General features: G+C 44.4%; 1 protein-coding gene across 12 annotated transcripts in view; it reads right to left on the minus strand.

Annotated features, from left to right (window-relative positions):
* Positions 1-3,570: 3,570 nt before the first annotated feature.
* The window catches only part of trim44 (tripartite motif containing 44), a 39,802-nt gene continuing 30,023 nt past the window's right edge, over positions 3,571-13,349 (minus strand). For 4 of the 12 annotated variants that reach the window (XR_012953360.1, XR_012953358.1, XR_012953359.1 and 1 more), the window contains 3 exons: positions 11,379-11,606; positions 10,578-11,034; positions 3,571-4,985 (listed from right to left, as the gene is read on the minus strand). Coding sequence is in view for 1 of the 12 variants with exons in the window: in XM_076088851.1 (XP_075944966.1) it covers positions 4,910-4,985 (76 nt within the window). In the remaining 11 variants the exon portion in view is untranslated. Of the gene's footprint in view, positions 4,986-9,651; positions 10,195-10,224; positions 10,300-10,577; positions 11,035-11,378; positions 11,607-13,349 lie in introns of all 12 variants that reach the window. The other 8 variants (XR_012953356.1, XR_012953355.1, XR_012953352.1 and 5 more) reach the window with 8 other exon arrangements.

Consider the following 13,349-nt stretch of genomic DNA (forward strand, 5'->3'; position numbering starts at 1 on the left):
ATTTATTTCGGATGATTTCACGGCAGCCTCTCCGGTCTCTTCTAGAGCAGCTTGATGAATGGGGGCCACTGACACTAAGCTTTCGAACTGAGGGAAAGATATTTGTACAACAGCAGGAGTTTAAGTCGTCCACTCTTGTGTGTACGTGAGTCTACAAATTATGCAAAGTGATGGCATTTGAGCTCCCTGTATTAGAGTGAAGAGAAACAAATAAAGTGAATGGATAACATGGTGCCCCGGCTGTAATCTAAAGGCCATCACAATATTGTACACACTTTATTTCCAACTACTGGTTGAGCAAAATAAAGCATGTATACTGAATTTATAGTGTATCTGCAGTGTAATCTGGCAAACCCAATGAGGAGAGCAGTACAAGTTTGATGTGAGACAATGTCCCTGATAAAACTGCTAATGCTATCCACCTCATCAAACATGGAGGCGTGTATCTAATCTCGTAGCCTTGGGGCAGACCTGGAGGCCAGACGGCTGCACACCTTCCTCACCTCGGACCAGGCCAGAGCAATTACTACCGCTGCTTCACACGCAGACCTGTGTCACCAACGCAATTAACAAGCTCCGGAGGAGCCTGGGCAACGAGAAATGGGACAGACTGTGTACACAGCATGAATGATGAGAGGCATGAGCAATGATGGAGAGCGCGGAGGAGACGGAGGGGGAAAACACGAGGGGAGCCAGCCAAGATGACAGGTTTCTTTGAGCGGTTAGTGTGGGCGGACGTCAAACTCATCTCGAGGATTTTAACATAACGTTGTTAGATGTCGTACGCATGCAGACATATTTGTGTCAACAGAGAAATGTTATATTCCTTTTTTGATATTACAATATAGACATATTGTTTTCTCTTCCACGTACCTTTGAGCAGAGATTTTTGGAGAGCGAGCTTGCAAAGGCTATATTTTGCCTCCCACTTCTTTACATTCTAAATTCATCCTTTCGGTGAGGATGATTCATCACAGCTGTGACAGAGAGAGTATAATGTGTTACAGCTCCCAGAAGGAACAGCCGTAGGTGTTATCTAGGCGGGATGTTCATTTTATTCAGAAGCACGTTCCATTATCGGCTGGAGGAAACCGAGCATCCCGGCTCCTTTCCACTGCATCCACGCCACCATGATCTTTATCACTTTGCATGCGACCGGTTGCATGTCTCCCCATTGCACCTTTAAGTTTAAACTCTAATCATTATTCTAAACCCTGGTACTGCTGCTCTTTTCATCACAGTACCTCCGTCTTCTTTCCCTATCCTACTCTACAATTCTTTCACTCGTCCAAGTAGGATGCTCAGATGGGAAACGATTGCACGGAAATTAGAGACAGAAGCCCGAAGGTGTCTTTGCTGACTCGGGGATGTAAGAGTGATGGGAGCTGTCTAGCGGAGAGATGGATTCCTTGGCCATCTCGTCTCCACCCAGTCATTGTTCATAAGCTAGGGCTGCCAGACGGCTGTCTGTACCTGCCACGTCTGACAGATGCCCGTTGTCAGTCAGTCTGGAATGGTCCACGATCTGTGGCACCTTCTCGCCGGCTGGATCCCATGTGAGCCGAAACTCGACGACTTGATGTATTTCCCATTAGCGTTTTTCAGAGGTGCTACAGCCCTTTGTGGAACACATTCATTGAAATGGAGTAAAGCTTGAGCTGTAAATTAGAGTTGGGAACAAAAGTGCAAAGAGCACTTCCGTATTTTCCAATATGTCTTTTTTCTTTGCTCTCTACCTCCCATTTTGTATCCAAAATGCATAATAAACACATTGGAAACCCACATAAGGAATAAAAATGTTAAACTCAAAGATCTTTCACAACACCCATGAGCGATGTCATGTATTGTAATAGTCATGCATGTTTCAGTGAGTGGTTGAACCCAAAACAAACAGTGGAAAATGTAAAAATCGGGGCTAGCATCTCTTAACTGATGCCTATTTCTTTTGTGTTTGTGTGTGTGAGTAAAGAGGCCAAGGGGAAAGATGTATAAGAAAGTGCATTTACTGCGAGACAAGCAACACATTCTCTTGAATGGTACAAGAGGTTTGGGCCTCTGCAAATAAACTGTCATTTTTTACAGGCTAATGCACATCCTCGCAAGTACTTAAACGCACCCACACACTTACATCTCAGGGCAATGTGTGTTCTGTATGTATGAGACATCTCATATTTCTCTTCCAGCCCTTGCATGCTAATAAACAGAAGTCATGGTGGGCTGGTGGAGCTGCTCTATTACTGTGAAACCACAGACACCAACTGTCTTATGAATGATGGCACAGAGAAATAGGCTCTATTAAAGGCGGCAATCAAAGCTGCATGACCGCTAGCAAGCATGTCACGTAGCTAATTCAATCTCACAACCCATGAAGCAATTAATTCATGTCAATACAAATAGTCTTTTTTTTTTTTTTTTTTTGCCCCACCAGGAAAGCGTAGGTCTTACAGCTGGTGCTTGTGTTGATTGTGCCTCTGTGTGAACACGCTCAGTGAAGTGAACCTGGAAGAGCAGGTGTAATTGGGTGTGGAAAAGAAGGGAACTTCGTGGTCTCCCCGGCTAAATTAGATCAGACAATCTTCTCCTCTCTCCATTTCCTCCCCAGACAACAGGCACATTGTCCCCCATCAGGTCTGTTATTATCTCTATGATCATGCCAGACTCCACGTCGGAGGTGACGCAGATGACGGCGTAATGATTATTCTCCGAAACCAGCCTCTCTTTGATGGGGGGGGGGGGGGGGGGGGGGCTTGAATCAAATTAGCCTCAGAAACAGTAAAACACACACAAGAGAAAAAAAATCTCTAAAAGGGTTTGAGTGCTCTGGTGCTTGGTCAGTCAGCAGTGGCTTAGTGAATGCAGAGGATCAATGCCTCATGCGGTAAATCATTACACCCCATTATTTCTGTAAAGGGAAACTCACCAGAGAATGCAAACCCAGATGTGTTACCACCCAGATAGCAATGACCACCGGCTAAATGAGTTTCTCACAGTCAATATCTCAATGTGGAGAGATCAGACATGCTGAAAAAAAAAGAAAAAAAAGAAGCATCCTTGGCTTGATGAGGCGGCTCTGGTAGGCAGCAGGAGTGAAGCAAAGAGTGAGCCACATAGTGCTGTTTTGAGGAGAAGTAAAGTGAGAAAGAAAAATAAGCAGCGTAGAGACAAAGGCTTTCTGATTGAGGCTGCGAGCTGATGGAAGTGGGTTCTGGCTTCGTAGGAATAAAACCAGTCTGCATTTAAATGCCTCTGTGGAGAAGCAGAGACCCCAAAGAGCTCTCCCGCTCCATCAACCCCCGTTTGTTTCCAAACCTACTATTCCCAGTCCTGTCTGGATGAGCTCCTGCTTTGCATTTTGATGAAGGAGAAGTAGAAGTCCTCCCCTTCCCTCCTCCCGTCTTTACAGCACTTCATCTCTCCTCCTGTCTCCATCCATCGTCGCATGCCTGCGAGGTTTTCTGATATCAGCGTCTTGGATGACTGATGGTATTCAGGTGTCTGCAGTGGTTTTTGCAAGAGAAAAATAATACAGGAATTGTTCCTAAAGTGAAAATATGAATGTCCTCTTCAACATCCTATCTAAGAAGCTGGCTGTTTATTTATAGATTCAAGACAAAATAATAGACAAATAAAAACCAGAGGAAATATCAGACAGTCAGACTTGTGCCTGTTGTTACACTAGAATAAAGACGGAGCCCTTTGGAGTCATTTCAATAGGCTGTTGACACACAGACATTTCCCCTGGGTGGGTACACAACTCTCAGTGCTTCTTAGTGCAACGCTACAGCACAGTGAAGTCATGTTGTTGTCAAACATGTCCCACATATGATGGGTGACACCACTTTCAATTTTGAATTAAAGGCAACAGGATCAATCACGTTAAAAACAAACTCTGCTGACACAGACGGACTTGCGGCGGTACATCATGAATGAAAGCCACGGCTGAGTGGGTCAAGGTAGAAAGTGCGTACACTCGTCCGGATTGCAATCTGTCATACCCTGCAGATTGGCCAGGAGTAATGAGCCTTTACATTACAGTGCATAGAGAGCTGATACTGCCGGAGTGCTATTTTGCACAGTCAAATGACAGTTCGATTTTCACCTAACAAAGACTCAACAACATTCGCCAATCGATAGGCGTCAAAATGTCCCCCGCTTCTGATAATAGATCTGACAAGCACACAAGGAAGTGCGCTCGAATCAACAAGCATAAAGAATCAGCGGGTAGGGCAGAGGGGTGAGGGGAACAGGATGATGGAAAGTACAACATTATTAAACAAAAGCGAGGGACACTTAGGTTGTTTTTTTTTTGTCAACATTAAAAACACACCTAAAACACCGTTGTAATATTCTCTCGATGACGTAAGGCATTGTGGCATCTGACAAAAGTTCCCTTTTTACACCCAAGGATTGTTCGAATGTTTGTCAAAACGACAGAAACAAAATGATATTGTGCACAAATGAAGTGTGAAGAGAACCGGCGCTACGGAATTTCCCATTTCTGACATCTGTCGGGCGTAACAGATGCTCGGCTGCCTACCCGGGCTCCTCTCCGAGTCAGCCGGGCTCACCAGGAAGCCAAGGATCCGACTGGCTGTGGACATTGAGCCTGACGGTAATTGATTGCACGTAACTTGTGTGCTTCAATTAAAGAAAGTTTGTAGCTAGTGAGGAATTTCAAAAAAAAAAAAAGTTCAGACACAGAAAAGACGTGGCCATCCATATTTGTCACATCGACCCCTCTTCAAGGTCAGCTCACTGCCAGCAGGCACGGCGAGGGGCGAGGGGGAAAGGGGTAGAAAAGGAGACGGCTGACAGAGAAAGAGAGGGCCAGCCTGACAGCTCAGCTGACGGCTGGCTGAAGTAGACATTGAAGGACGGGTGAATGTAGTAGGAGTCTGGTCTGCTGGTATCAGGGGGCGTGGCCCATGGAGGGTCCAGAATCATTGTCGTCAAAGTCCCGTGGGTCTGCCCTCGGCTCTGGTAGCCTGAAAAAAAAAAAAAAAAAGGACAAAGACAAATGATACCCTTTTCCCACCAAAGTAAGTGTGTATATGTAGTTTTGTTAAAAAATAAACACTAAGACTTCAGACTCTCCTTCAAACTCAAATCAGAGCTGGTGATTGTTGAGGAAAGACGACCAAAGAAGGTTTTGATGAGTTTCACTTTGTTTCTGTTCAGTGTGAAGCGTGTTTTACAATGACCAGAGAGGTCGAATCACTGTTGCCTGACTGGAGTGTGATGGCTTTGAGGAGAGAATACTAACTGCATGTTTAGTATGTTAATAAATTATAATATTTGTGACGCGTGTCAGGGGTGATAATTAGCCTGTTCACCTGGGTGTCATGTTTCCATCACTGCCACTCAGAGCTGCAGAAGATAAAAACCTGCTAATACCGACTATGTCGAGTCATTTGTCCTGGCAATGAATGCCGATTGTAACCTTTCCCCACTAAAGACAAACTCCAGATGTTTAGATGAGCTTTAGCTGACTGAAAGTCCTCCAACTCTCCTCTCTTTCACCAACACACACCCTCTCACCAGGCACACACATTATGGAAATATAATACAACTTTGTGAAACGTAATCAGCTTCAATCAAGCTACGCCTTAAGTAGAAATCATCCATTATGTCAGTTTTATATTAGCAGCTCTGCGGTGACAGAGACAAAGTGATAGCTAAATTGCAGAGACCTGCAGCAATCCGAGCCTGGCTGATAGATTCAATTTCACTGGAGACAGTCGACACTAATCATATGCTCTAATTGGACAATGTCGTAAGAGTGATGGCGCTCTGCTCCTCCCCGAGATATAACTTCTCTCATTCCACCGTCCCTCCATCCTTTTTATTATGATTTTCCCCCCCATACGTCTGTGGTACATCCATTTTCAAAAACACTGTGTCAGCATGTTTTTTTCCAAACACACACTTACCGTATGGGGATGCTGTTTAAGTCAATGAAATTCAATTCCTTTTAGAGCGATGTCATCTAATTCCACCGCTCAAATGTTTCCTTTAAAACAATCGCTTCCCGTGACCTTGGACAGCTGGTTTGCATTTAGATTTGCAAATGTACCGTCATCTATCGCAGCAAGAATCAACTAATATCATTCCCGCTCAAATCTGTGGTGTCATACGGATGTACCGTTTTAAAAAAGGGGCACAAAGTGGAGTAGAAGTTAAAGTGAACCGCTCTGGCAGCTTGGTTTAGAATCGCTACAACTGGGAAGTTCAATGTCAGAACTGACATCATTGTTACAAAAATTAATCTGCATTTGGATGCAAAACAAAAAGGAAAAAGGCGCACCGTCATCCGTCTGTTCACTGTCAGTTAAGCAGCTAATCAGCATGTAACCGCAGTGCAGATGCTTTGCGCTTCATGCCCAGTAAAGCAACAGGTTATTTACATGGCAAGCAATATTAACGCTCACATAAATGGGCTACACAACACAGGAAGTGAAACTTAATCAAAAGACATGCTAACGCCTCGACTTTACTGTAGCAGCAGCAAGAAGACAGTTAGCTGTACAGTATACTCAATGTGTTTGTGAGTGAAATGTTTATCAGTGGTAGTTTAATGTGCAGTGTACAGAGCTCGGGATGGAAAAGACTCACCAGTCAAAAGTCAAAAGTATTTCAAACCTTATAATAAACAATTGGCATTAAATGAGATAAATGACTGCCTGTCAACTTACTATCTATAATGCAATATGTGAACGAAGCAGTCGATGTGTTGTTCAGGATATAAAACATTTCGGTTCAGAATCCTTTACATAAGGAAGTAGTTCATTAATACGCTCTACATCAACTCGATTGACGGTAATATTCTGCCGTCTCTATCTCCCGTCACTCCCTCAAGCGCACGTATCCGTCCACCTCTGCCTCTCCGACTCACTTGCTTCATCACTGTTCCGTTTCGCCCCCGTTTTTCCTCCCATGCAGTGTGCGGCACAATATTTGAGAAAAAAAAAAAAAATCTTCACGTGGGTTAATAGGCTGCGATATCTTTCAAAATGCGCTGCTCCCCGAGTACTGCTGCCTGACATACTTCTGTTGGCAAAAAACAAAGAGCTGCTTCCTTTCCCTTCCTGCACCTCCTTGAGGAGCGCAGCATCACAACACAAAGTCACAACAAGGCACGCTCATCAAAGAGCAGCCACTGATAATAGCACACATAAATGCACGCTAGCACACGCCTGCGCAGCTTTAAGCAGTCGTAAAACATTTTGATGAACTGTTGGCCTTTCAAAACTTCATGGATTGACTCCAAAATGCCTTGTGGTGAAGCTATAGACAACACTTTTAGGTTTTAACAAACGCACACATACAAGCACACTTTGGCATCAAGCGCCAACTTACCGACTGCCAAAAGAAATGATGATGTGTACACACACACACACACACACACAGGATAAACTGCTGTATAGTTATACCATCTCTATACATCTGAGACATTAATAATTCAAAAGTGCTGCTCCCATTCAAAGTCTTGGCACAGTTACCACTCTGTACTTTCTGTAAAACACTCTTTTTTTAACCCAGTGTTCAGATTGTCTACAGGCTGTTCACACGTTATTGTTAGCGCAACACATACAAGTCTGCATCGAGCTCTCTCACGGCTCCCTCCTGTCTCACATGGTGTTTGGGGCAAAACGTTGGCAGACTTATTTGTGTAAGGCAATTTCATCTTGCATCTCCAGTCAACCAAAACAGTCGCCCCCTGCTCTTTGTAAAAAAAAAATTAAAAAAAAATGTAATTACAAATATATTTCTATGTCACAAAGCGAGGCCTCTACTATGGAGGCAAATTAACTATTTATATTCAAACGGTCCTTGCTAAGCTTTAGGACACATGGATATAATAACTTATTTATTCCACCCGCAGGAAAAAAGGCCAGTACGAGAGAGAGAGAGAGAGAGAGAGAGAGAGAAAAAGGGAAAGAGAGAGAGAGAGAGAGAGAGAGAGAGAGAGAGATTGGAGTTGTTGGGGGTGAAAGACAGAGTGGAGCTTCAACATGCAACAGAATGTCAGTGGGTGGGTGATAAATTCCCTACAACTTAAAGCCCTTGCTTTGTTCTCTTTTTCTGTCTGTTCATCTTCGCTGGCCTAAGTATAAGATCACTTTGCAGTGTGTGTGTGTGTGTGTGTGTGTGGGGGGGTGGGTGGGTGCGCCCTGACGACTGGGTTCTTTCCGCCCATGACTTATTCATACGCTTTAATGCAGTCGATGTATTATTGATTAGGGCCGATCATTGCCTCCTCCCCTTGGTGTGGCCATGTCTTGCGGACAGGGGTGAGCTGAGGGGCTCAGATGCTGTAGCACACCCTGGCTGCGCCTTGTGGTTGATGGATGGACAACAGCCTTGCTGTGCGTACATTTGGAAGACTGTGTGTGTGTGTGTGTGTGTGTGAGAGAGATAATATTTTAAGATAGGACCGAGAGACTAGAACAAAGCTAATCTTACTAATGTCCCCTTTCAGAGTGAAACAGAAAAAAAGTTTCTCCAATAGCCCTAAAATGAGCCCATCACTCATGGGAGAAAACCTCCGGCTCCCTGTGAGGAAAACAGAGGGCGGGAGCGTGCAGGATGCTGCCTCAACTTTGACTTTTGTCTCCCTCACTCTATTCCCGTTTTGGCCTCGACCCGTGCGGCTCTCTGGGAGATAGGAGGAGGGAGGGGTCCCTGCCCCTGATTACGTTTGAATTCCCTGCTCTTGGCAGAGAAGCTGCAGAGAAGCTGCAGAGAAGCTGCAGGACTCCTAAGTCATCATCCGGAAACACTCCCATCACGCCGTGGCAGCCTTGCCAAATTGATCCGGCCTCATTGCCATATGAATAATCATACTGCAGTAGCTTGGATATGCTGAATGGGTTTCAGGTCTGTGTGTGTGTGTGTGTGTGTGTGTGTGTGTGTGTGTGTGTGTGTGTGTATACAATAAATGGAGAGAGGGGAAGAGCTGAAGAGCAAACTGGGGGTTTCTGCGAAGAGAGTGAGGTTCTTCTTGATTAAGCAAAGACGTTGCGTGAGAATGAGGCTGTGTACGTAGTGCTGGTGGCAATCATCCTCAGGTGAAAGTAACTATTGCCATTTACATTTCCAAACACAGGCGATGCCATCAAAGGCACATTTCTCCGGCCCTGGAGATCTATGAGGTTTGGTCTAATGAGAGAGGATACGTAATGGTACTGATAGAGCCCACGAGCACTCTTCCCCTTTCCCTTCAGTGAAGCAGTGCACTCTGCCACTACTTTATGAAGTAAATCCCGTCACTTCTGCAGGATGATTTAACACTATAAACAGCTTTACGACACGAGATGACTGCGATATGGAAGAAATAGATCAAATGACGGAGTAAAAGAGAAAGTAAAAGGGTCGTAGAGCATTGATGACGAGAGAAAGGGAAAGTGAAGATAAAAAAAACAGCTGGTTGGCCATCTAATGTAAAAAAAAAAAAAGAAGAAAAGACATACTGCTATTATGAGCACTTTACCGTTGATGCGCTAATGCTCTGCTGGATCTAACTGGCCATTGTCCTGGAAAGGTTTACATCTGCCATCTTGTCTGCCAACTCCCCCCCTCTATGGATTTATGCCCTTTCATCTGACAGCTCTGTCGAGGGGAGTGTAATGTAGAAATAGCCCGTGCACACACCTTTCATTAGGAGCAGCCCTGTGATCTTCCCAACACTTTGCACTACGATGATCCTGCCAGCTGGGATTTGAGATACGGATGTCTCCTAATGAGAGCACATGAGATGGGAAAACCGAGGAGAAGAAAGCGGTGACATGGAGAGGCGGGGTTAGACTTTAGGAAGGAAAAAGGAAGTTTATCAGAGCTTACAGGAAGCTAAAGATCAGAGAACAGAGGGAGGGGAGCGAGAATGTTGACAGGAAATGACAGCTTGTGGCTGAGACAAAAAAAAGGACAGCGCTGATGTGTGGGAGCCATGACTAACGCATTTTTCAGGACTTTCTATTAAAGCTCCATTGTCACAAATTGCTCGGGCCATGATCACATAAGGTGCTCTGCTACAAAGAGCACGATGGGAGCGCTGCCAGGGACACAGTCATCAACAGTCTTGTTGATATGCGGCTCCAAGTTTAAGAACTTTCAACTCCTGAGATTAGGCGCAGCTACTTCACAAAAGGAGACAATGTCGGGCTGTCACCAGCGACTGCAACTCTGTAAATTACACTGCAGAAAAAAATGCATCGAATTACAAACCAATTTCCTTTGTGAGTATATCTGCACAAAAAGCCAAACAAAAGAGCTTTTGTTCATTGCTGATAATTGAATCATCTGTAAAAAAACAAACAAAAAAAACAACATTTTATTTCAAGTAAGAGAAGTTAATCACTTTTATAAAAACAAATTGCCTCTTTTAGACATTTCAATTGGGGTTAATAAGTATATGTGGTGCTGAAACTCAAATGATTAAAAAATGAGGCTAATTTAGCAACTGATACAAAAAAATGTAATTCCCCCAGGCGCTATGACCAATCACTAAGTCTGAGAAAGAGCATGAGCTTGCTAGTCACACGTGGATGTGCAAATAAATTGAGTTACAGTGTGCGTACCTTTAGTTATATCTTCACTGCTGTCTTCTTGTGGTCCAGCACCTGCCAGCAATGGTTTTTAGATGTGTGCGCGACCGCTCTACATTGGTGGTACTCTACTGCAGTAGGTGTTCACTGTTATATGCATGGACATAGACGGTGTTTAGATAACCTGAATATGAAGCCTTCTATCATTGGTTTACAGCTAAAAGGACTAATACTTCAGGACATCCTATAATTGTAGCTTTTGACAGTGTGGCGTTTCTAAACAGCACTGACCCTGGCTCCTTACCTCATAACTCATGTTTATCGAAGCTTTGTACAAAGATTAAAAGCGTCCTTGGCTAACAAATCATTGCAAGTTTGGTTCACACTGGCATCTTGTCCTGTTTAGACTGCGTGTAGCTCTTTATTCTCTACTGAACAGCTCTCAAGCATCGCTGCAGCCCATTCAATATGCAGCTGCTCAGGTTCTTCACTGCTAACAAGAAATACACAAAGAAAAGCAGGTTGCCCTGAATCTTACTGTCGCTTACTGTACCCGCTATTTTTAGAATTGACTATTTTAAAATGTAAGTGATTACTTTCAAAGCATGACTGGGTCACAGACCTTTTGACTGCACACACTGTGATCTTTAGATGAGCACTGTCTGATTTTTACAAAGCAGACAGCAGACTAAAAGTAACCACGGTCTGCCATCAAGGCTTTGATACTTTACAATAACACGCCTGAAGAAATCAGGTTAGAGAGGTGAGCCGAATGTTTCAAGTCACTTCTACGATATGCTTGTTTATTGTGTAAATTGTTAAGTGAGGACTTGCTTTTCCATTTCTTTGTCGTTACTAATTCATCTTCGGTGCAGAGCTGGTTTATTCCCATTCTAACGTCTGTACAGTGCACCATCTTCCTCTGGTAACAAGAGTTTCTGTACAGCAGACGGAGAAAACCTTCAGCGAGTGCGACAGCAGCCATTGGGGAGCGAGGACTCTATTGAGATTCCGTGGCGAGGTGCTGCTCTGTGGGCACAGGTGGTACCAGCTCTGCAGGTGCTGGAGGTGGATGGCAGAAAGGACGGTTCACAGCTTGGATGTTATGACTCACTGACGCACAGGATGATTAACTGATGCACAGGGACACACTGAGAGGCGCAAATAGGCCTTTCAAAGGGATTATGTGACAGCCGGGGTCACAAATAGGTGACATGCTGTCGGAAGGCTTGATGGAGGACACTACCCATAAAACATGGAGGGACTGTTTTTGTATTCACTTTTTTGGTTTGCTCAGATTTATCAACCAGAAGGCTGTTGGGGAACTTTCCTCCCTAAGCAAAAAGTATAGCCGTGTCTAATGCTCTCAGATGCATTAACACACACTCCCACATACTGTGCAAGCCAGACACACACACACACACACACACACAGTGTAGAAATTCATAATGTTAGCAAGTTGCCTTGAGACAAAGAAAACAACCACAACACTGTTCTTCCTCCATGAGGTGGGACTAGAATCTACACGGGTGTCAAAGCTCCCGGGGCATTATAATGATAAATCCGTAACATGTCTTTAAAGCCCGCATCTGTGCAGCATCCCCTGTTGAGCCACAGTCGCAGCAGTATTGGCTTTGTTTACATGGTGATTTATTGGGCTGAGGAGATTCTTTTTCTCCAGGAAATAAAACCATCTATATCCACCCTGACCACAGCAAACTGCATACACTGAAAAATAAATACTTTAATATCGGAAATGACAACCTGACCAAGCCGGGGAAAGTTCCCCCTCGTCAGTTATGAAGCAGGTCTTTTTGTTTAATTTATTTCAATTTGGGATGGAGATGTTCAAATATGCAGAAATGTAGAATTTACATGAATTGAATTATTGACTTCATCTGAATGCCTGAAGCTGTGCGGAAGAGAGAGAAACACACTGCCTGACCAAAGAGAGAGCCTACCACCATATGATGCACGTTCTGAGCCGACTGAATAATGACGACAAACAGTGACAGTCTGCCTCTTTCAAGAGTCACTGGTCTATTCATACTGTTCAGCGGAATTGTCTTCACACTGAAAAACAATGCAACACCCTGTGGTGTTTCCATGCTGTTCCAAAGACTTAATCAGTTGACGGAGGAAGTGAAGAGACAAGGCACAGCAACAGACAATGCATCATGGTACAGGGGACAGAGAGCTCGGGGAGGTTTAATACCAGTGCAAAGCGGCTTATTCATCAGAGCAAAATGGGGGGAAAAATGGGGGAAAACGATAAATCCATTTTATCGTCCACCAGATGCATCGCCTCAAGTAGGCCCCATTCAAACTCGTGTTCGCGCATGCCATTATATTTGAAAATGAGCATCGGAAAATGCGGCGCACCGCCATTCCCGACCGAGGATCGCGTGCAGGCGACTCACTAGATGGTTGCGTGTATTATGCCAAGGAGGCGTTCTCCTGCGCACAGACTGCGAACAGTGAGGCGGAAAGGTCGGTGGAGCAGAATAAAATACTGTGCTGATGTTCAGCCAATCCGAATAATCACACAGGTTCATCTGCGCTGCAGCAGGTGTGAGGAGTTGGATGAATACCGTATCCCTCCGTGAACTAATTTCCCACTGACTCTTGACGCCGGTACCTGCCGTTAATCATACAGAGGAATTAATGCAGAGCCATTCAAGTAAGAGCATTAAACCGCTGTAAAGACTCAATCTTACATCGGCTCATTTAGAGACTCAGCAATTTCTGTGACCAAAGGGGGCGATTGAGAAATTAATTGAGGAGAACTGAAGCAATCCCATCCAT

Source organism: Anarhichas minor, unplaced genomic scaffold (genome assembly GCF_050575085.1).
Source record: "Anarhichas minor isolate MPS153535 unplaced genomic scaffold, ASM5057508v1 ptg000011l, whole genome shotgun sequence".
Classification (NCBI taxonomy): Eukaryota; Metazoa; Chordata; class Actinopteri; order Perciformes; family Anarhichadidae; genus Anarhichas; species Anarhichas minor.